Below are 24,143 nucleotides of genomic sequence, written 5' to 3'. Positions count from 1 at the left end.
GACCTCCTCATCAAGTGACAAACTTAATAGAAAATATCTGTGAAGTCAGTTAATCATTATTATTTGTATTAGAGTAGTGCCAAGCAGTCCCAGATGAGAGCTCAGAGCTCCATTATACTAGGCTCTATCAGAGACAACACCTGCCCTGAAGATCCTACAATCTAAACAGAAAGGACTGACAAAAGTTGAGAGTAAGGGAGTCCTGTTATCTGCATATTACAGATATGGAACTAAATTATTTGCCCTAGGTCACACAAGGGGTCAGCCTATGACAGAGCCTGGAATAAACAAAAGTCACTTGAGACTAAGTTCATGGCTGTAACTTGATTTACTCTAGTGTAACTGAGAGAAGAATTTGGCCCTGTATCTCTATTGCTGAGTATAAGTGTAATTTGCATTCATTTCCATCCACTCCACTGAAATTGTAGTTTTGGAATTACTGTCTTGTATTTTCCTTTAATATTCTCTATCCAGCTGTCACTTGAGGAGCAGGCCAAGCCAGAATACTCTCATAAGGCAAGAACAGAGAAAGATGCAGCATGCACTTTTGTTTAGATTTACAGAGCTCTCTCCTTTTGAAATGATGCCCCTCTAGGATGGACATGAAATGGGGGTGGCGATGCGGTAAATAGTAAAAGAAAGATTGAATCCAACACAGCTAGATAAACTGAGCTAAGATAAACTAGCAGATATAGTTATTCCTTGTGGTTTAATGAAGTGCTACAATTGTAAAAACATGGCTTTCTTTGAGGGCCAACCTAATTCATATTAAAGGGATTCAAACAAGACTTATTTGGCTCCATGTGAGTTGGATCCCTTCCATGTGACTGTGGGAGAGAGTACCTTTGATTTGGGTAATCGGGTCTGACATAATCTGCAATCTGACGGGCCATCTCTATTAAAAGAGGGAACTAACCTGGATATAGTTAGTACCTTGGACATTAACATTTATTGGAGAGAATGGTCTTCCCTTCTTCTCACCCATTCTGTATGTGCCTGTGCACTGCAGGAGCAGAAAGGAAGAGGTGAAGAAAGATAAAATTCTTTAACTTTACATTTGGGCCCAGATCAGCTCCTCAATACTGTGGAAATTCATTCGTCTCCTTCCCCTCCTCTTCCATCCCCATGGATTCCATAGCTTGTTGCAAGCTGGGCAGCTCCTAGCAGTACAGGTTCTCTAGGGCTGCACTGCCAAGAAGTTGGAGCAGGATGAAGAGAGCCAGAAGGGAGATACAGAGGCCAAGGCCTCTTCACCGCTAAGGCTGAAAATCCCAAAAGCTGGAATTGATGCAAATGAAATTGTTGCCTTAATTTGCATATTTGGTGAACATGCATTGGTGTGACAGAGCCTTAATTGGTAACTAAGGATAAGTCTACACAGCAATGTAGCTTGAGCCTAAACCACCTTGTGTCCACATACTAATTGTGTTAACATTGGGCTCAAACCTACAGTCCCAGGCCCCTGCAGGGCTGGAGTGTCTGAGCCTGTATTCCTAGATAGATTCATAGACTTTAAGGCAGATGTGGGCAAACTACAGCCTGCGGGCCACATCCGGCCTGCGGGACCATCCTGCCTCGCCCCTGAGCTCCTGGCCGGGAAGCCTAGTCCTCAGCCCCTCCCCCACAGCCACGCCACTGCACAGGCCACGTTCAGGCCTGCTGCTCCCGCTGGGCAGTGTGGGGAGCGCAGCTGGCTCTGGCTGGGTGTCACGGCTGCAAGCTCCTGCTGCTGGTAAGGGGCGGGGAGCGGGGGGTTTGGGTAAGGGAGCGGTGGGTCCTGGGAGTCAGTCAGGGAGGAGGAGGAGGCAGTTGGATGGGGTGGAGGTTCTGGAGGGGTGGTCAGGGGATGGGGAACAGGGAGGGTTGGGAGTGGGAGTCCCAGGGGGCCTGTCAGGGGTGGGGATGTGGATAGGGGTCGGGAGGGTAGTCAGGGAACAGGAAGCTGGGGGTTGGATAAGAGGGTGGGATCCCAGGGGGCAGTTCGGGGCGGTGGGGCCCGGGAGAGTGTGGTCAGGGGATGAGGAGCAGAGGGTGGTTGGATAGGGGGTGGGAGTCCAGGGGGGCTGTCGGGATGTGTGTGTGTGGATAGGGGTCGGGGTAGTCAGGGGACAGGGAGCAGGGGGGTTGGATACGGGGCAGGGGTCCCGGGAGGGGAGGGTCAGGGGACAAGGAGCAGGGGTTGGATGGGTTGGGGGTCCTGAGGGGGGCAGTCAGGGGGCAGGAAGTGGGAGGGGGTCGATAGGGGGCAGGAACCAGGGTGTTTGGGGAGGCACAGCCTTCCCTACCGGGCCCTCCAAACAGTTGCGCAACCCCGATGTGGCCCTCAGCCAAAAAGTTTGCACACTCCTGCTTTAAGGTCAGAAGGGACCATTGTGATCAGCTAGTCTGACCTCCTGCAGATTGCAGCCACAGAACCTCACCCACCCCACTCCTGTAATAGATCCCAAACCTCTGAGTTACTTAAGTCCTCAAACCATGGGTTAAAGCCTTCAAGCTACAGAGAATTCACCATTTACACTGGGGGAAAATTCCTTCCTGACCCCAAATATGGTGATCAGTTAGACCCTGGGCCTGCGGGCAAGACCCTGAGCCCATGCTAAGTTGGGACCTAGGGGCTGAGCCCTATTGCTTTCCTGTGTGCATGCAGCCCCAGCATCACTTGGGTTCAAGAAATCCTCCAGATGTATCCCAGAGCTTCTTCGGGCATCTTCCTTAGTCCTCTCTCTGCCAATCATCTGTGGTGCAGTCTATTGCAAACAGAAGCCCCATCCCCCTTTACAAAGGGCAGCAGCTCAGATCAGCAAGCACCTGCAGGGTTTTCAAGGGAGTCTGATCAGAAGAAGCTTTTTGCAAAGAGAGCTGCTTCCTGGTCACACGAGCACAGCCAGATTCTGGTGCACACTGCCCAGGTATCCTTGCACATGCCGCCCCAAGGAGGCAGGGGAAGCCAGAGAGCAGAGCAAGGACCAAGCGGCTGCCCAGCAGGGATGGGGAGTAGCAAAGTTTCATGTTAATAGTTTAACAGCCCTGGAGGCCGATGTGCTAATTATCCTCAGGACATGGGCATTCTCCTGCCAATGTGACGCAGCCTAGAGGTGGAGAGCCCAATTCTCAGATTAGATGGTAGTTTAGCAAAAAACCTTCTCAAACTGCAGTCATTCTACTGACACAGCCACCAAAGGAGCAAATTAGGCAGTTTATGTACTCATGCTCCTTATGGTCACCTGGGTCCCATCAAAAGCACCATCACATTTAGGAAAGAGGGTGAACAGTAGAATTTCCCCATAGTGCAACACAATTGTAGGGCTAGAGTGTTGACACGGAGGGGCGGGCGCTAGGCACTCTGAGATACTGTTACTTTGACTTGGGTCTGTGCACTGCAGTGAGGATGCCAGAGCCCTAGGTTCAAGTATGGGTCAGAAAATCCTTAACCTAGGGTTATAATGCAGTATAAACTCTCAAAGCACAGGGTTTCCTGACACGGGTCAGCTGACTCGAGTCCCACTAACCCTAGGCTTACATTGCTGTATAGAGATACCTAAGAGGCTCTGGTGTTGTTCCTATGATACTGTTCCGAAGCCTCTGGCTGCTCTTCACTGATTACTGCTCCCAGGCCCATATAACCATGGAGAGATGGCTAGAGCACTGTCCAGAGTCACTCTAGCCATAGCGCCGAACTTTTGGCCATGTATGGATTGGAGAACTACGCTCTAGTCTCTACCTCTGCAGGACTCTAGCCACAGAAACCCTGCCTAGAGAGGTCCTAACCATAGATACACAGTCAAGAGCATATATCTGCAGCCTATCTGAATTCTGGGAAGGTGGCAAAGACCACTTAGGACAAAAATCTCCATCCCCACCTCAATAGAGGAAGGGGCCACAGAGGCCGACAAAACAAGTGATTCCATGGGACAACAAATGATAAAACAGGAATGGGTGTCCAAGTCAAAGGTTCAAAATGAGGGAACCGGCAGGGGGCACTGAGCAGAGAACCCCAGAGCTCAAGGCTCCCCAAAGGAGACCAAGGAGTAGATGGATGCCACCCAAAGGAACTCTGCATGGATCCAAGAGATAACCAAGAAACAGAAGTAGGCCCATGGGCACAGAGAACCTCTCTGTCAAGATGCCTCCTCCTGGACTGATGGCCAGTTTGGCGAGTTCCAGGAGGAGGCTGATGAGGGGGTCCTGCGACTTTGTGGAGCCCTGGATAGGTATGTGTATAGGAACAGAAGTGGGGGAGAACTGCAGCCAGAACCTCAGCAGGGGATTCTAGAGAAGGTGGAAATGGGGCTGCAACCTGGCACCCTAGGTAGGCATGCGCCAGGGTCTCCCTCTTGTTCCAGAAGGGCAGATGTTGGATGTATCCAAGCCCATGCTCATAATCTCATGCAAGAGCCACCAACTAATACCCCTAGTGAGCTGTGGAACCAGAGCTGAATAGAGGCTGGACCACTGGGGGTCTTCACCCTCGCTAGGTGGAAGGACGTCCTGCGGTTTGCTATCAGGGCAAGAAACAACAGTGAGAAAATGCAGTGTGCAACATGAGTGCATAGATAAGTTCCCTGAGTGCAACTTGGATGCAAACTGGCTGGATACTAGACAGTGTGCTGGAGGTGGCTGAAGGCATTCACAGGGCAAGGGTCCTGGAGGGGTCCTGATATCATGCTCTGGAGGCCAGGAAGATAGGGCGCACCTCCTGCAGGACCCGCTTAAGATACGCAAGAGAGTTGGAGAGCAGGGTGGCCTTCACCTCCTGGAGCACACAGAGGGGGAGACAAAGGGTTGTCAACCCCATGCGCTGGGTGAGCACCTTGAAGTCCACCCAGACCCACCAGCCATGGTCCAGGAAGTGTCTGATTCTGGTGATACCAGACAGTACACTGAAGGGATCACCAGCACCTATGAAGAAGGATGGAGATTATGCAGCAGGAGCTCTAGGAGAACGTCTTCTCTCCAGCAACCACTACAGACCTCACAGAAATGCTTTCAGGTCCTTAAGAGAGCCTAATAAAAGAGTGGCTACTCAGACAGGTCTTTGGGGAGACTTTGCAGGCTGATGTAAAAAAGCTGCTAGTCATATTGGAGCTGCTGACACAGATCACTGACACAAATCCTGACTGTCCTCTTTAGGCAGAAGCTCAGAACATATGCAAAGGCCCATTGTTTCCCTGGACAGAAGATCTCCAGGACCATTCTCTGGAAACTGGTCAGGGAAATGAGGGATGGGGGTCAGAGTATGGAGAGGACCAGCTGCTTGATGACCAGGGACCTCCATCAATGGGAAAGACACTGGAAAAATCCTGTCCATGCCTTTAGCCGGTCAGACATACGGGCCTCCAAATTGGTTCAGTTAACCAGCAGGGACAACTCGGTAGTAGAGACACAGATGCCAAGATAGAGCAGCAAACCCACGCCTTACTGGATGGCACAGAGCACAGGTGAGAGCGAGCCTACCTGACACTCAGTTCCAATCACAGGGCCAGAGCTCTTGACTCAGCTGACGTGGATGAGGAGGCTGCCGAAGAGATGGTTTGGCAAGTCTCCACTCATACCAGATATCACAAATGTCCCAGTATGGTGGCAGGAGTTGCAAGCCCAGCTCCTCGAGCACCAACCCCTGATGGAGGAGACAGAGGAAGGGCTTAATGACAAAGACCGGACCAGGAGGATAGTGACACTCCTTGATCAAAGATGACAGGTTTGGTCAGGGCCCTTTTGAGTTTGACCAGAAACTGCAGAGGCACATAGCACCTGGAGGAACCCCACAAAACAGAGACTGAAGCTGAATGCCTGGACAGCGCCCATGATTCACCCTGTCAAATGCCTCCTCCTAGTCAAGGGACAGAAGGGTGAGTGACAGACCATCCCTACATGCCAGATGGAGAATGTCCCAGACCAGGCATAAGCTGTCAAAGGTGGTCCAAGCTTGACTTATCAGGGGATTGAAAGTCCTACAGTGTAGAATTGTAGCTCAAAACAGGCAGCTCCCAGCCAGCTGAAGAGCCTCAACATCTGGCTGCATGATGGTCCTAGCCTCTGGCTGATCCCAAGATCCACAGGTTATGGTAACTGAACACCCTATTCATGAAGAAAGTGTGGGACACTGCCTCTGTTCTGCTGTTGTTTTCTCCCTACCCTGAAAGAGCCACTCGCAAAATGTATCATTTTCATGTCTCCATATCCCATTCCTCCCCAGCGTAGGGACGCTCTTGTGCCCTGGATTCTATTTATGAGAGTCCAGCATACGCTAAGCAGGTGCACAGAAGCTTTCTTCTCTGAAAGACAAGTAACAGGCAGGAAGGTTTCACTGGACACCAAATCTCGAGGGCTTTCAAGTATCAAAAGATTAACATTCTACCTACTTGCTGGCTAATTTGAAACGACACCATTCCTTGGCTGTAGTTACACAATTTTGTTTTATATCAAGTTTTAAAAAGTCTGGATGGTCCTAATCTCCAGGCCACTGATGCGCTGCTAAACATTCTCAAAGGATCACATCCCCTAACTCTTGCCAATGGGAACTGTTTCCAAGTTTGGATTGCAATTGTTTAGGAAATGCTGAGGGATTTGATAATACAACCTTTTGGCCAGACTGAAATTGGATGAACAATCTGCTGAACTCAAAAAATTGTTGCTGTTAAGCATGGGTCTTGGACAGTTTCACTTCTGGGGTAGGTAAGTCTACTGATCTGCATGATGCATGACACAGGAGGCTATGCAAAACTCCTGGAAGCCATCTGAGAAGTCTTCACTACCAAGCATCAAAATCCACCCTCACTTGATGTTTAAACGTCTCCATAACTGAATACTTAACTTGCCAAACTTCCTATGTCGTTTTGTACTATCTAGGGCAAGCTTGGGCTCATCCCAGTAAAGCTCTTTTCAGAAACATAAGATTCACATTTTCCAAAACTGTCTGGTTAATTTGGGTGCCTAACTTGAGAAACCAAGTATTGCCAACCCTGTGAGCTCAAAAATCAGAAGTCAGGTCCCCCAAAACCAGGAGACTAGCTTAAAAATCATGATATTTATAAAAAATAAAAATTAGGGTTTTTTTTTGCCTTCTGCTTTCTGAGCCTTTAAGGTGCATTTGGGACACATTTTTGAGCTTTTTTCTAGGACCATGAAGGCCACATATATACTTTCCTTTTGAAAGAAAGTGAGGTTCTTCCAGAATCAGCTGAGTTCAAGGGATGGTGCTTTATGAAAAATATGAAATGTGGTGAGACTCACAATAAAATTGTGAGAGTCAGCAACACTGGCCGCTCCAAAGCTGGGTACCAAAATCTGAGCCACTTAAACACACAGGTCACTTAAAAAAAGTAATCCATGAGCTATTCTGTCATGGCTATTCAGTAGAAAATAGCCCATTTATGGTATTATTCATGATAATCATTTTCTTATGTCCCAGAAACTCTCTTATTGACACCAAAAGGGAGATGGATATTTTGACATGAGAATAGTCCACACAGGTATCAAACAGAAGAAGAAGTACATACACCATGTTTCAAGAGTTTCAATACTAATATTAATTCAATATTAGAACTCTAAAAAACCCTGATTTTAAAAACAAATAAGAGCGTGATCATCAGAATTTGGTGCTCCCTAGCAAAAACCGGAATGAGTAGGAACCCAGAACTTTTCTAATACAAGTTTAGGAAATCTTGCAGCAGATTTCAGACTAATTCTTATTGATTCTGGAGTTACTTAAAGTGGCATGGAGTTGGGCAACCAATAAATAGGAAAACTCCCAATGAAACTTAATTAAAATAAAGTGACTATATAACATCAAAAATTACAATATTGTAACACTAATAATTAGTTTAACAACTTGAAAGTCAGAACACAGAAACGATCAAGTACAGACACTCCTAATGCCACAGAAGAAAAGGTAGTTAAAACAAATGTGATATTGATGTGCTTTAAGACACGTGATACACATTTTACATGTTTGTTTTTTAGTCGATCTGACAACTTCTCTTAATGAATTAAAAGTCAGATTTAAACCATATCCAGACCCGATTTTTTTGTACTAATAAAAGAGCAGTATTTTTCTGACACCTGTACCTTCAGCCAATTTTCCCTCAATTGTAAGTTTCCTGCCTCCAAAAGGTATGCAAAAGGACTTTATAAAAGTTTTCCTATAAATTACTTTTTATAAAATAAAAGCAAAAAATTAGTTATTTTATTACACATTTCAAGACAAGGGAAACACTAACTTCTCGACTAACAGCAAAATGTTGTTCCTGAAAAAATATTGCAATCCTGTATTGTAGCTTTGAGTCAGCTGAAAATAGGGTACTCTCACCTGTCCGATAAGTCAAAATGACTGAAGCATCCACTACATATAATGTAAACAGATGAATATCCTTTATGTTCATTTTTCTACGTAGACAAACAGTTACTCCCTTTGCTCTGCATTTATATGCCGGGTAACAAGAGAACAAACTATTGATTAAAGAACACAAGTGTAGCCGCGTTAGTCTGTATCAGCAAAAAGAACGAGGAGTACTTGTGGCCCACCACAGTTTATGCCCAAATAAATTTGTTAGTCTCTAAGGTGCCACAAAGTACTCATGTTCTTTTTACAGTACTATGTTTCATTTACAAAAAAAATCTGGTTTTGCCAGGAAAAATAAGCTTTTAGTATAAAAGGATAAGACTTAAACTTAGAAAAACAATACACCAACAGGTAAAAGAACTGCATTGTTTATATAACTATGATACCATGTAAAATGACCGTAAGAGACCTTAGAAAGGTTAACAGTAATATCCTTGATCTTGCCACTTATATCTAGGCTAGGCATATAAATCAGGCAGTACCAGCAGGTCTTAGCCTGGTATCATAATGGCACGATCAAGCTCTGGAAATATTACTACCAAGGACAAACTTTTTACTTTCAGATTCTTTTTCATTTTATTTTAGTATGGATTAGATTATATAAATTGGGGAAGAAATAAAGTGAAAAGTAGACGAGCTCTCACTAATTTAATAGACATCCTCAAACTCAATCTCTATCAGTTTATAACCATTATCTATTTCAGTGGTTTTCAAACTTTTTTTCTGGCAACCCAGTTGAAGAAAATTGTGGATGCCTGCGACCCAGCGGAGCTGGGGATGAGGGGTTTGGTGTGTGGGAAGAGCTCAGGGCTGGGGCAGAGGGTTGGGGTGCAGGGGTGAGGGCTGCAGGGTGGGGCCAGGAATGAGGGGTTCAGGGTTTTGGAGGGGGCTCTGGGCTGGGGCAGGGTGTCGGAGAGCTGGAGGGGGTCAGGGCTCTGGGCTGGGGCTGGAGATGAGGGGTTTGGGGTGCAGGAGGGGGCTCCGGGTTGAGGGGGGCTCAGGGCTGTGGCAGAGGGTTGGGGTGTAAGAGGGGGTCAGGGCTCTGGGCTGGGGGTGCAGGCTCTGGGGTGGGGCTGGGGATGAGGGGTTTGGGGTGCAGGAAGGGGCTCTGGGTTGGGGGGGCTCAGGGCTGAGGGAGGGCATTGGGGCATGGGCTTACCTCAGGCAGCTCCCGGTCAGTTGCGTGGCGGGGGTGCTAAGGCAGGCTTCCTGCCTGTCCTGGCACTGCCGACCACACTGCGCCCCGGAAGTGGCCAGCAGCAGGTCTGGCTCCTAGGCAGAGGTGGGCAAGCAGCTCTGCGCAGGTCTCAGCTGCAGGCGCCGTCCCCCAGCTTCCATTGGCTGGGAACTGGCCAATGGGAGTGTGGAGCTGGTGCTCGTGTGTGGCGGGGCGGAGACAGGGCGCAGAGCCCCATGACCGCCCCCGCCTGGGAGCTGGATCTGCTGCTGGCTGCTTCCGGAGTGCAGAGCAGTGTCAGAACAGAATTAGCCTGCCTTAGCCAGGCAGCACCACCGACAGGACTTTTAACGGTCCCGTCCGCAGTGATGACCAGAGCTGCTGCAACCCAGTGCCTTACATTCTGCAACCCAGTACTGGGTTGCGACCCACAGTCTGAAAACCACTCATGTATTCTATGTGAATAGAGGAATGGGGAAGGGTAGGGATAGGCATGAGCAAAGAAAAGTCTGACCGCAGTGTGTTTGCATAAGGGCTGAATGTAAGTGATAGCACTGAACTGGAGAAATTAGAGACTGCCCCAAATCCCTCCATGACATTTAGTCTCTTTATGCTATATTTATTTCAGTTCATTTTGAAGTCAAGATATAGAATTTATTTCTTATCAATTGCTATGGAGTTTTCTGCTGAAGGTAAGAGGATAGTTTGCTCTACAAAACAATCCTGCTGGTTATCTGCTGGAGGCCCTTGGGACAGCAAGAATGCAGTCAATTTTTACTTTGAGTGTTCCACTAAAATGTAAGTTATTTAGGTATTGAAAAAGAGTTATATGATCCCACAAAACTTTTCTCAGCTGCCCAGCCCTTAAGAAAGTAGTTAGATTTAAGTCAAATGAAGTACTCATGAGAAAGGATTACTCACCTCAGTAAAGGATTGCAGGAATGTGTCCCTATTATTTCAATCCCACATCAGAAGGAAGTCTTTTCATGTCCCATATCTTTTCTATTGCCAGCCACTGGACCCCTTACATTGAATTATCTATAAGGACACTCAGGACTGTTTTGTTACAATTAATACAGAACCCAACAAAGTGTATGAGGAGTTCAAATTGTTACTTCCAATCTATATACTTTGAATTTGACAACAATGAATTTAATCTGTCATCATACTGCCCATCTTTGCAGCTCTGCTAGGTCTCTATGAACTTCTCCACAGTCTTGTCTTGTCTTGGCAATGGTAAATAATTGTGTATGATATGCAAATCATGCCATGTCACTGCTCAGCCACTTCTCCAGATCATTAATATACTAAACATCAGCATTCCTAGTATGGATCCTTGGGGTACACAACTGTTACCCTTTGCCATGCTGAAAATGGACCCACCAATTTCCAAGCCATAGGAAAACTATACCTTTTAGTGGGGGACTACTTAGTTTCTTTAGCAGTTTTCCTATATCTGTTCTGTAGCTGACAACTTCAAGACTTCTAGCTGATTCAATCTTTGCAGAATCCACGATGGTTTGCGTCTATCATAATTTTTCATCTAGTGTTTTATAATTCAATTTTTAAATTACTAATTTAGCCAATATATTTGCTGTGACAGATATAGCAATTGCATGCTATATCTTTTGGGACCATAAGAACAGCCATATTGGGTCAGACCAATGGTCCATCCTCCCCTGACAGTGGCTTCAGAGGGAATGAACAGAACAGATGGATTGGTTGGTTCATATGAAAGGCTGATGTTACTTTCAGTAAAATTTTGTGTGCGGATGTAGCATGACTTTGTCTTTGAAGAATATTGTGTAGGGAGGATTGGCCATGAGCACCCCGATCTCACTCACCCGTCTGGCAGAAGTAATAGTGACCAGAAAGGCCACTTTCATGGATAAATGTAGCAGGGAACAGGTGGCTAAGGATTTGAATGGCAGTCTGGTGAGGCATTTCAACACCAGATTGAGGTCTCAGACCGGGGTAGGTTGGCGAACTTCTGAGTAAATGTTCTGGAGACCCGTGAGGAAGTGTTTAGTAACTGGGCGCGTAAAGATCAAGTTGCCGTCAATCTCATGATGGAGTGCAGTAATGGCAGCAAGATGGACTTTGATCGAGCATGTTGCTAAACCTGATTGTTTCCGCTCCAGTAGGTATTCCAACACTAATGGTAATGGTGCTATGGAGGCCGAAGTGTTTTACTTGACACCAGGAGGAGAATCTCTTCCATTTTTGAAAGTAAGTATTCCACATGGTCACTTTCCTGCTGTTTAGTAACACATGTTTAATTTGTTCCAAGCAGGCTAGTTTGCCAGGATGGAACCATGTAGGAGCCACATTTGTAGGTGGAGTTTCTGCAGATTCAGGTGAAGAGTATGACCATTGTTCTGAGACAGCAGGTCCGGACGACGAGGGAGAGTTTGAGGAGTGTATATCATCATGCACATCAGGTAAGGGGAAAATGCTTGTCTTGGCCATGTTGGGACTATAAGGATAACTTTGGCCTTGTGTGTTCATATTTTGTATACCATATGCGATATTATTGGAATCGGTGGGAAAGAGTACATGAGTTATGTATCCCATGTGATGAGAAAGACATCCCCGAGTGACCGGGGTCCATCCCTGCTCTTGAGCAGAACATTGCACATTTGCTGTTCGTTGGGGATTGAACAAATCAATGGGGGGAGTGCTCCACCAGTGGAAGATGGAGAGCAAACTCTCCCATTCATTTCCAGTTCATGGTCTCGAGAGAAGTACCTGCTTAGCATGTCCAACATCGCGTTCTGACAGCTGGAAGGTAGAAGGCTGAAATGTTGTGGTGTACGCATCAGTTCCAGAGTTTCATGGCCTTGTTGAATGATGAAAAACATGCAGGCAATGTTGCCAGTCATGATGCGAATGGATTCGTTCTTTATGTGCGGTAGGAAGTGTCTGGAGGCATTGCGGACTGCGCATAGTTCTAATAGACTGATGTGTAACTGAGTCTCTGCAGGAGACCATTTGCCTTGAACCCTGCGCAGGTGCATATGGGCACCCCAGCCTATCAGCGAGGTGTCTGTTGTCATTACTATTGATGGGGGTTCCTGTTGGAACGGGATGCCCAGGCATACATTTTCTAATTTTGTCCACCAGTGTAGAGAGTCCAGGACACAGAGCAGTACAGTAAGTGATTTGTGAAGGCTGTGCTTGCTGGGTATGTATTCTGAGCTCAGCCAGTCCTGCAGACAGCAAATATGTAGTCTTACGTGTCGTACCACAAAAGTTGTGGTTCCAAGGGCCCTAGCAGTTGCAGGACAGTATGAGCTGGTATTTGGGGGCTGACTTTTACCTTTGAGATAAGGCTTGTCACAGTTGTGAATCTGTTCAGGAGCAGGGACGCCTTGGCTTCTACAGCATCGAGATGTGCCCTGATGAAGTCCAGTTGTTGGACAGGGATTAGAGTGGATTTTCATTCATTTATCTGTAGTCCTAGATCCCTGAATAGTGTGATCATCGTCTGGACTGAGTCCAATGCTTCTTGTTGAGTTGGGCCTTTGAGAACGCAATCGTCCAGGTAAGGGAAAATCGTTATTCCCTGTTTGCACAGATGTGCCGCTACTACCGCTAGGGTTTGGGAGAAAACTCTTGGTGCAGTGGATAGGCCAAACGGTAGTACTCTGTACTGGAAGTGTTTGTGTCCTACTGTGAAACGCAGGGATTTCCTGTGAGCGGGGTGTACAGTAATATGAAAATAAGCACCTTGGAGGTTAAGGAGTGAAAACCGTCCCTCCTTTTGCAGTGCTGGAAGTATCGTGCCCAGTGCCACCATTTTGAACTTTTAAGTGCGTACGAACATGTTGAGTTTCCTGAGATCCAAGATACGTCTCCATCCCCCATTCTTCTTCTGTGTCAAGAAGAAGTGGGAGTAGACCCCCTTCCCCATGTATTGTGAAGGTTCCATGGAACCTAGTTGTAAAAGATGATCAACTTCTTGTCGTATCAGGTGCACATGAGAAGGATCCCTGAAGAGGGACGGGGAGTGGGATAGGGTAGGTGATTGGTAAAGGGGATGGTATATCCCGGTCATATGATCTCTAACACCCATTGGTCCGTTATTATTGATGTCCAGATGTGGAAGAATGGGCGAAAAGTGGTGTCAAAAGCATCGGGGCAGATCAGGTGACAGCACTGCCTGGTGAAGGAGGTTGTCCAAACCCTTGACCAAAACTACCTGGTGAAGAATTTAGTTGGTGTGGTCGGTGCCAACTTGGTTTTCTCAACCAGTGCTGACTGTGATGTTGGTGCTGAGGGCAGAGGCATGGTGCCTGAGGAGACACTCAGCACTGGGTCCCTTATGGGTGAATTCGGTGCCATGGAGGAGGCATATTGCCGTCTGTGCCTCGACTCCATCTCCTTCACTTGGGACTCAACAGTGCCGGAGGTGCCCGGATCGTCATAGGTGCTCATCTGAGCATGTGTCAGCATCCGGGGTAGCGGCCTGGCAAGAGACCACCTATGTTTCCGTAGTGCTCTCTGCGGAGATGTCTGCACCCTCTTCCATGGCCCTTTAGAGAAAAGCATGTCTTCTGTCCCTGCACAGGGGGCCCAGAAAGGAGGTCTGTTGGTCTGGCTCTGGCTGGAGAGATTTCTCCATCAGAATCATTTTCAAGCAGAGATCTCAGTCATGTTGGGCTCTCGCTTTCAGATTACTGCAGTGAGCGCATTTTTGCAGAATATGCGTCTCCGCAAGATATCAGACACACAAAGAGCGTCCATCTGAAATGGGCATTGCTTTGTGGCAAGAGCCGCATTGCTTAAAGGCTGGGGAGCCAGGCATCTCTGATGGTTAACTGACCCCAGTGCAGGGAGGGTAAACTGGGGAAGTAAACTTTTTTTTTCTTAAAACTATCACTAACTCTAACTGTAACTTTTAAAAGACTAACTATTTAAGCTGCTGTGTTTTTTAAAGGTTTGGCGAGAGTACAAACACTGCCCCAGAGCTCTGTCTTCAGCCGAGGATGGTTGAGAAGGAACTGGGGGACTCGAGTCATGCATGTGCTAGACGCGGCACTGCAAGATGCCTGCTGTGCATGCATGACCCACGCGGACACTGGTTCCATAAATCTCCGACTGACGTCACCGGGATGCACTGACTCCTGAAGTGGAGCACTCAAAGGGACATCACTCGAAGAAGAAATAACAGTTTCATTTTGCATCCACTAGAGCTCCCAAATTCTTCAGTTCTGGGATAGCCCCACCATGAGGACTGCCTTGGGCTAGGGACCCCAGGGCTTCCATACACACAGGCCAGCTGGCTCCCTGGGATGCAAGCTAGCTCAGAAGTCTGGAAGTTTGGGGTCCCTTGACTCTGAGCAGTCCACCTGGAGGGGCTGCCCCAGAGCCACAGACCTTGGGAGCTGGTCCCAAGACACTCAAGCTACTGGGTCCACATCAGGGAGCTTGGAAACTGTGGCTCGAGCTGAGATTCTCAGGTTTCCAGGCTCCTTGCTGTGAAGTCGGGATCTGAGCTCTTATTAGAGTCAGGGCTCCCAAGCCTATCAGGCTCCCAACTTCATGGCAGGGATCCTGGAAACCCGGGCATGACAAGGCTGGCCCAGAGCCACAGACTATGGAAGCCGGGAGTTACCTGGTCACTGGGCAGTCTACAAAGTGGAGCTCTCTCTCATCAGCTCCCAGAGCTACTGGAAGGTGTGGAGGCAGAGAAGCTGGGCTCTGTGCCTCTCTGGGTCCCGTAGCTGCACCTCTCCAGCTCCCAGAGCTGTGGGGGAGGTTGAGTGCTCCTGCTTTCTGTGGCCAGAAAAGCTTTGTCAATTTCTCTTTGCTGCAAGTGAAATTGACAAGATGCTTCCAAGCAGGCAGCCAGAGAGCCCTCATTTCAATTTCCCCAACACAATATCAAAATGTTTCAGCAAAACTGGGTTTTTTCATGGAAAATTCTGGTTTTGCCACCAAAAAAAAAAAATAAAGCCATTTTAGAGGGGTCAGAAAACCATTCAGATGAAAATTTTGTGACCAGCTCTAATAGTGATTGTAACACTGACCCACCAAATCTGGCACCTGATCTTGTCGCCAACTCAAGGGCATGGGGTTTAACAAAAGTAAGGGGATTACACCATATTGCTGCCTTGCAGATCTCAGATATAAGGATGTTCTAAAAACTTCAGAGAAGGCAACCTGTGCTTTTGATGTTTGGAGGGAGAGGAGTGCCAGCCATACGATAAACATATTGAAATAACATGGGGAAATCCAGAGACATGTTTTCTGGGATGAAATGGCTCGCCCCTTAAAAGAGCTACTTATGGCAACAAAGAGATGAGGAGCCTGCCTAACGGGCTTTGTTCTATTAAGATAATACAACAAGGCACTAGAAACATCCAATGGGTGAGGTTTCTTTTTCCCTGGAGAGGAATGGGGTATTTGGAAAGAAAATGAGAAGATTAACAGATTGATTTAAATGGAAGTCTGACACAACTTTGGGAATAACTTTGGGATGAAGACTGAACACCACCTTCTCTCTGTGGAATATTGTGCAAGGTGGGTTAGCCAGAAGCGCTTGTATAAGACCTCACAGGTCTAAAATCCAGGCCTGCAGAGCTATCACACAGTTAACATCTCCAGGCTGGCACTAAAGGGCAGCTGTAATCAGCCTGCGCTCCACTTCCCATGATTTGCTGTGGACAATGACTATGGGAAGTTCTGCCTTAAGGGTTTGACAGGCAGCAGCCCCAGCACTCCTGATGGCTCCCTGCCTATATAAACCCAAGGGTCATTTCAGGACGTATCCAGGCAACAGTGCGGATCTCTTGTAGCTGCCATGACCATTCCTGTTCTATGCTCTTGAGCTCCTGGCTTGACCTCGGCTTGTTTTGGACTTCATCTCCTAACTCGGACCCTGACCCTCAGTATTGACCTTGGCCTGGAACTGACTACAAACTCCTTAGCTACTCCTAGCCTCAGGTTTGCCCCTGCTTTGACCCTTGGCCCTCACTGCCCCTTGTTGGGATCCTGACAGCCTAGAGTTTGCTGACTTCTGGCTGATATACTGGTGATCAGAAAGGCCATCTTGAGAGTAAGGTGAGAGCATTCAGAGGGAGACTCAAAGAAGGGGCTCTATGACCCTTGTAAGAACAATACTGAGATCCCACATTGGAGGGAAGTGAGGGACGGCTGCATGTGCCCTTGGGTGGAGGGCACACTAGGACATGCACTGTTCAGATTACAACCTAACAGACACTGCTACTCAAAGATTACAAATGAACACCTAGTGTGCGAGCCACATGAACAGTATCCTCTATTCCCCAACCCAAAGACACAAACCTTATAGCTACTAAAATTACCATACACGTGAGACCATACACCATCACCTTAACTCTGTTCCCACTTCCTTTAGTGAACTCCCTCCAACACACCTGCCCTTATTTCTCTCCCTGCCCTACAAACCCCAGGTTCCCCTCCCTGTCCTCCACATTCCCCTGCACACACCCCAGGTTTCCTCCCTGTCCTCCATATTCCCTTCCCCCCTTTCTTCCCCTAAATACATACTTTCCCTCCCTTTCCCTCGTATTCCAAAGGCCTGAAAATTCACCTGCTCCTCATAGTTCTTATTTCTGCCCCATGACAGCATGAACCTCTTCCCTGAGGACAACCTGGCTTCACCCTCAATAGGACAATGGGAGACAGTGGCCATCTCTGCTAAAAACTTCCTCTTGCAGCAGGTATAAGGAAAAGGTAGCCATCTTAAATGAGGAAAACCTATGGCCTCGTTCCCATTGAGAACAATGGGAGATAGATGGTAGCCATTTTTAAATTTGTTAGTTTCTCTGAAAAAGAAATGTGCCAGTCACTGAAGAATAAACTCTCAGTTATAAAGATTAAAAGTGAAAAATTACCCTTAATCCTAAAGATTTGTTTTCAAACACTACCTGTTGCACCAGATCTCTTCAAGGTTCAGCTGCCTGACAATATTTGTTTTAAAGATACATGTCAACAATAAAATGTGAGAACCCCTGAACAACCCAGAGACAAATTTCAAACACTTCCTATTGAAAATTTTATTATACAAAACCAACCAAATACTACATAGGAAAGGGCACAGAAAGTAACAGGATGATGTTTTAAACTCCAAAGATCACCTATGTTTAGAGCAGGGGTCAGCAACCCTTGGCATGGAGCTCGCCAGGCTAAGCACCCTGGCAGGCTGGGCCGGTTTGTTTACCTGCCATGTCCACAGGTTCGGCCAATCGCAGCTCCCACTGGCAGTGGTTCGCCGTCCTGGGCCAATGGGGGCGGAGGGAAGCGGCGGCCAGCACATCCCTCGGTCCGTCCTGCTTCCCACCGCCCCCATTGGCCCAGAACGGTGAACTGTGGCCAGTGGGAGCCACGATCGGCCGTACCTGCGGATGCGGCAGGCAAACAAACCGGCCCGGCCCGCCAGGATGCTTACCCTGGCGAGCCACGTGCCAAAGGTTGCCGACCCCTGGTGTAGAGAAAAACAGAAATGTATGCCCCATTTTAAGCTCAATTCAGAACATCTTAGCTATGGAGTCATAATAAGCACCTCCCTCACAGAGCATGCCATAGAAGAGAATTGGGGGGGGAGGGGCTTCTGCAGTCTAGTACAGAATCCAGGCATACTTCCTGTTAAACTTCATAGCAAGCACATTAGCACTACGATAGCACGTGCTGTACATTTCATATACATAGTGGGGCAGATCATAGCAGCCGACCCTGATGCTAGAACGGCACAAAGGGATCTGAAATCCCACTGACATAGCTACTGCTGCTCGTTGAGGTGGTTTTATTATGTTGACAGGAGAGCTCTCTGATTTAGGGTTTGATCCTGCAAAGAATTAGGCACCTGAGTAACTTTACTCACATGAACAGCCCCATAGAACAGGCCCTTAAAATGTTACGTTCACTTTTTGAATAATTAGGGATTTGTACAGATGGATTCAAGTTTTAAGTTACACAATTTCAAATCAATACTGTAATATTTATGTGAAACAATCAAAATATTCTTGACAGCAGCACATTATTCAGTTGCCTTTCCTCTTCTAATAGGAATCATATGAAAGGGAAACTAAGAAGGGGAATTATTATTTGTTGCTTTTTGGAGAAATTAACACTCTCAAATTGGAAGGAGAACTTTTTTACAAGAAACTTTAAAAAAGAAAAATATAATAATTCACTTCCCAGTCACAGAGTGTGGTGGTTGGTTTGTTTGTTTGTTTGTCAAAATGCATGTTAAATAGTCCCATTTTAAGAAGTCTGAGTGGCTTTTAAAACACATGTTGTGAGAATAATAGTTTTTTGTTCTGGTTGGTAACAAAATATTTTCAAAAGCAGTTAACTAGATTTTCTTTTGAGCAAACTAAACATCTCTTTTTGCTGGATTACTTATCCTGTGGTGTTTATCGATCTCGGGACCAAGATAAGAAAGAATATAAAGCCCTCGTAGCTGATGTTAGAATGAAACTTTCCTGTTACAAAGAGCCTTAAATTAAATTTAATGTTTAAACTTAATATTTCCATTAATCACTCCTACAATACATGCACAGACCTTAATGTGTATTTATGACATTCACCATGAGTGCAAAAGAAACTGCCTGTTATAAAACAGGCTACCTGGGTCAATGTTAGCACTCATGAGACAACCAGTGGTTAACTGCAGTGTAAAATTCATAAGCTGTTGACCCTGATAGAGCCTTCTAGATGAAATATATAAGTAATAATTTTTACTGGTAATAAACAACCCAGCAATACCATTTTTCCCCATAAATTTATTAGGGGAACATATTTTGTTCCAGCAGTGCCACCGCTGACCCTTATTAGTTGTCTTATAGGACAGAGATGCCAAAAAAATAGTGAAAACAAATAAAACAGGGGACCTTATAAATCTTAATATTTGGTAACACAAAAGGTTTCAAGGCCAAGTAGCCAGAAATGGACACCTAAAGTTAGGATTCTAAATAAGTGGCCTGACTTTCAAACGTGCTGAGCTTCTAGCAGTTCCTGCTATCTTCAGCGGGAGGTGTTGTGTGTTCAGCCCATTTGATAATCAGACCACTTAGGTGACAAAATATGCATTTAGGAGACTAACTGTAGGTTCCCATTTTGAACATCTTGGCCCAATTGTTTAGATGATCTTTTCCATCCCTAGAAAATATCAGATTAGCATTTGAATGACTAAGTCTACACAGAAACATGTCTCACCACTGAACAATAAATCAGACTATTCTAGTACTCCTCCATACATACCAGTGCTCCATTTTCGCTTGTCCAAAGACTGGGATTAGATTCAAGTCTAGTGACACAAACCACAAATTTGTCTGGAAATACACGCAGCTCTGTGTAAAACAACAAACCCCCAAAAGATTACATGCATCTTTCAGTATATAATATAGCTTTTATAAGGGCAACGTATATGTGTACTACATTTTGTAAATCAAAGCAGCCGACATTTTAAAATGCACAATAATTTTTTTTCTCCCACCTCACTTTTTGCAATTCCCCACTCTTTCCTCCCCCTTTACTTGTGGGTTTTTTTGTAGGCGAGGGGGTAAATCATTCAGTTATCAATAGGGCAGAGTAAGCTCAGTTCTCCAGAGAAAAGGCTAGGCTGCAAATTAGTCCACCTGAGCCCAGGACAAATATATCACATGGAACCCCCCTGGCAAGTCATTCAGCATGATTTCCTTTGTGCTAGTCTGATGATTCATCTTTTCATCTCAAAACCTTTAAGTCATGTTTATAACATCAGTATAATGTATTGCATCAAAATTGGACATAACATGGCATATGGAAAACATCTTTCAAACTATCACTAAGGTGATTTTAAAGTGTTTAAACGATTTATTACTGTTTACCATTACGATCTCACATATCCTACTCCTAAAAACACAGTTGCCAGAGTTAACACATAACAACAAAACTTTGTAGTCATCTGAGATTACTAGAGGGAAGAGGATTCAGTAATAACAATTCTGAACCACTGATCAGAATAGAGTACATCAGGCATCACTCAATTTAGTGACAAAAATATGAGAGAGCGAGAGAGAGTTCTGTTTTAGCAATCTGAGATTATTTCCACATATATTAAAATGACATATTTTTTTTTAGGATTTATATGTGAAATTGTCAGACTTTTATAACAATGGGCCATAACATCCTGTCTTATGGGTGGGGAAAGAGGTACGATAGGCAGGAAAACTATGAGGCTGACCACACAATTTCCCTCAGAACATCCCATCAAAGTGCAGCAAACAGGGGAAGAATATGGAGCTATCTGCATGGACAGCTACTTCTCCACAAGACTTTGTTTCACTGACAGCATGCTCTGTGCAACCATTTGCCAAGTCCTCCTATGGCTGCTAAGCAGGAGCCATGAAGGTAACTTTACAAGAGTTAATACTGTATTAATTACTACTAGATCTGTGGGTTGGTGTGGTGGCTTGTAGTCAGACCCGCTGTTCTTCTGGTCTCAGCCCTGCAGAGCTCCCAGCAGAAAGGCTCCAGAGGAAATAAGGAGTGGTGCTGGGATGGGGAGTGGGGGCAGTAATCCCCACCTTCTGCACAGGAAGGATAAGATGCATATGCAGAAGGGTTGCTCCTAGTCTCAGATATTAAGCATTCTGGCAATGTGTTATTTCAGCATTGACTGTAAAATGAACCAATGCAACATGAGTTTCAATTGCAAAATACAGAATTCTACTTAAATGATAATCAATGTGTTCTTTTTTGGTTGCAGTATTATACATGTATCCTGACTAAAAGAACTGTTGAGGCCAAAGTGTTTAGTAGCTCAGGAAATATACTTATTAGAGTGCAGCAGCAGCTTTTATTAATAATAAAAATTATTATTAACGACAAAGAAAAAACAACAAATTTTGGCCGCTGTCTTTCAACAACCTCTGTGTGGGAGCAGGGGGCTCTATTCATGTGGAGCTCATTACAGGATCCAGGGGCGGCTCTAGACATTTTGCCGCCCCAAGCACGGCAGGCATGCCTGCGGGAGGTCCGCCGAAGCCGCGGGACCAGCGGACCCGCCACAGGCATGCCACCGAAGGCAACCTGCCTGCTGCCCTCGCGGCGACTGGCAGAGCGCCCCCAGTGGCTTGCCACCCCAAGCATGCGCTTGGCATGCTGATGCCTGGAGCCGCCCCTGACAGGATCGTGGCCTTAGAATTTTTTCTGATAGTACTGGTAGATCAAATACATTTTAGTTTGGCTGTTTTAACTGTTACATTTTGCCAGATAGTCTCTTGCTGGTTAACAAAACAAATCTGTCACTAGACTACAATATTTCATGTAAAATTCCAATAAAGCTTAGCTCCAAAACAAATAAAGTTTTGATGTAAAAGACATTATTAAAATATAATCTAATATTCCAAAACAGCCATGAAAATGTACAGTTTTGCTGAAATACTTAAAATCAACACTCTAATCTCTGCACTTAATATGCAGTTGGACAAAATTAGTAGTTATTTGAAACAGAAGAGACTTAAAAAATATCCATAAACATAGTAAATAAAACCCTATAAAATGTAAGAGACATTACTAAGATTGTTATTCAAGCAGTTAAAAGATTTTAAGGCCGCTTAGCTGATTTACTTTATTTTTCTTTTAAATTCAAAAGATCAACATAAAGGGCAGTGATTGTTATGGTTCCTTTTCATTGTTGTTGGAGCAACAGGATTGATATCACTTCCTGACAGAGCATCTTGGCTTGGGAAAACATGAAGAAGAAGAAGAAGATCTGGCCCAATGACATCACCTATGTAGGGGTTTTACAGCAGTGGGCTCAATGAAAGCTTTTGCTTGCATACACGTGTACCATACAGTTGATGCTGTAAGATATTCAAACAATAATGATGTGACTCATCGGAGTGCAACCTCTGGTTGATTCACCCCATGGAGACTCAGTAAAATGCTGAGCCTCATCACAAATATAAAATCTGGTATGAACGAGCTAATTATTCTGGAACAGGCAGTAAAGCAACTTTATAGTTAAATAAAACATACAAACAACAGTTTGGAAATATTTTTGATTAAAAAAAATCCCACAACAAAACATAACAGAAACTAATGAACTGAATCAAAATTCTAATAGAAACACTGTGTTTATGATCCTCTCCCTTCTCCCAATTGTGCTAAATGTTAAGTAATGGAATAAGAAACTGCCTGCTTACCGCGATACTGTTTCCCCACCACACAACGGAGATTGACCCATCTCTTTATGAAGTAGGCTGTAATGTGAAAATTGCCACCTGTAACATTAAACAGAGTGATGTAATAAGTGTAAGGGCATTCTGGTCTCACAGTATGCTACACATCTCCTACAAAGATCTCCTGATTGTTTGGGGAAAGGAAGGCATAGCTCTCACTTACAAAATGTGCGTCTCTCCAAAAGAAATATTTTTAATAAAAACTTCTTAGAGTCAAGAATAAACTAACTAACGTGCAGCAGAGTAAAAAAAAAAAGCCACTGGATTTTAAAATTGATCAGTTATGCTATCCAATCACAGAAATTAATTTTAATTAATTCATTGCCCACAAAAGGTGCCAGATAAACAGCTCTAGAGACTAAGACTCTGTTCATTGTGACCCCGTTGCACCCGCACAATCAAGACGACAGCTGAAAATGTTCTTAACTAATTGCTTTTTAGAGAAAGACCTTGGCTTGTGTAAAGTTTTAAAAAGTTTGGTATGGAGATGCCAGCTATCAGCAGATTCTGAACGATGCTAATCATTTGCCAATCTCATTCAGTTCAACAAGATCAGGCTATATTTAATTCCAGTGATAAACACTATGTGGTGATCAAATTGTGCCCAGCCTCAGCACGGGTGCACCAGCAGGGGCAAAGGAGCCTCGTTCCCAGTAGCTGACCACACTTAAAGTCCTTGTGCTATAAAGGTTCTCAAGGCTAGAAAGATGATCTTGTGCACTAGATTGCAACTCCAGAAAAACTGGGTTCTATTCTATTCTCTGCTTTGCCATCAACTTCCTGCGGGATCTTGGGCAAGTCACTTAGTTTCTCTGTGCCTCAGTTCAGTCTGTAAAGTAGAGATAATAATTCTTCCCTACCTCACAGGGATGTTACAAGGTTAAACTCATTACTTTTTGCAAGGCACTCAGATACTTTGGTAACAAGTGCCACAGAAAAGCTTATAAATAAATATTGCCATTCTCAACTCTAGAAAGGCGGCAAGGGAAGACGTAGGACCACATATCCCCATCACAATTCCAGCCAGGAGAGCTAACCAGGAGCAGACGGTCTGGATGTTAACCATAGCACATGGATGACAATGCAGCTTCATTCCCTTCTGCATGCTCCAGAGATTCCTACCTTGCACAGTGCCTCTGGGAGTAACCCCTGCAGTGGTGTCTCACCACACCATCCTTCATGCAATACCGTGCCTATTTACCATAATCAATCCCTAAATAATTTTTCCTTAGGACGACAACTGAATACTTGACTGCCTTTAAAGATCGAGTCAAGATGTATCAAGTTAAGCCACCCTTTAAAAACAAGGAACACTTTGGATGCAGTCCATCACCTTTATTAGTTGCATATTTACAGCACATGATTAAAGAAAATTGTTATTAGCTATTTCCAGTTTGGCACCCACTATCCT

The 24,143-nt window shown here is 45.3% G+C and overlaps 1 protein-coding gene across 8 annotated transcripts in view; it reads right to left on the bottom strand.

Moving 5' to 3' along the window:
- The window catches only part of LOC120401088 (SLX4 interacting protein), a 133,941-nt gene that overhangs the window by 7,228 nt on the left and 102,570 nt on the right, over positions 1 to 24,143 (bottom strand). For all 8 annotated transcript variants that reach the window (XM_039530690.1, XM_039530689.1, XM_039530686.1 and 5 more), the window contains 2 exons: positions 22,697 to 22,774; positions 19,767 to 19,855 (listed from right to left, as the gene is read on the bottom strand). In XM_039530690.1, coding sequence (XP_039386624.1) covers positions 19,767 to 19,855; positions 22,697 to 22,774 — 167 coding nt within the window. The remainder of the gene's footprint in view (positions 1 to 19,766; positions 19,856 to 22,696; positions 22,775 to 24,143) is intronic.

Source organism: Mauremys reevesii, linkage group 3 (genome assembly GCF_016161935.1).
Source record: "Mauremys reevesii isolate NIE-2019 linkage group 3, ASM1616193v1, whole genome shotgun sequence".
In the NCBI taxonomy this organism is placed as follows: domain Eukaryota; kingdom Metazoa; phylum Chordata; order Testudines; family Geoemydidae; genus Mauremys; species Mauremys reevesii.
The sequence above is the reverse complement of the archived record's forward strand: the minus strand, read 5'-3'. Positions and strand labels throughout refer to the sequence as shown.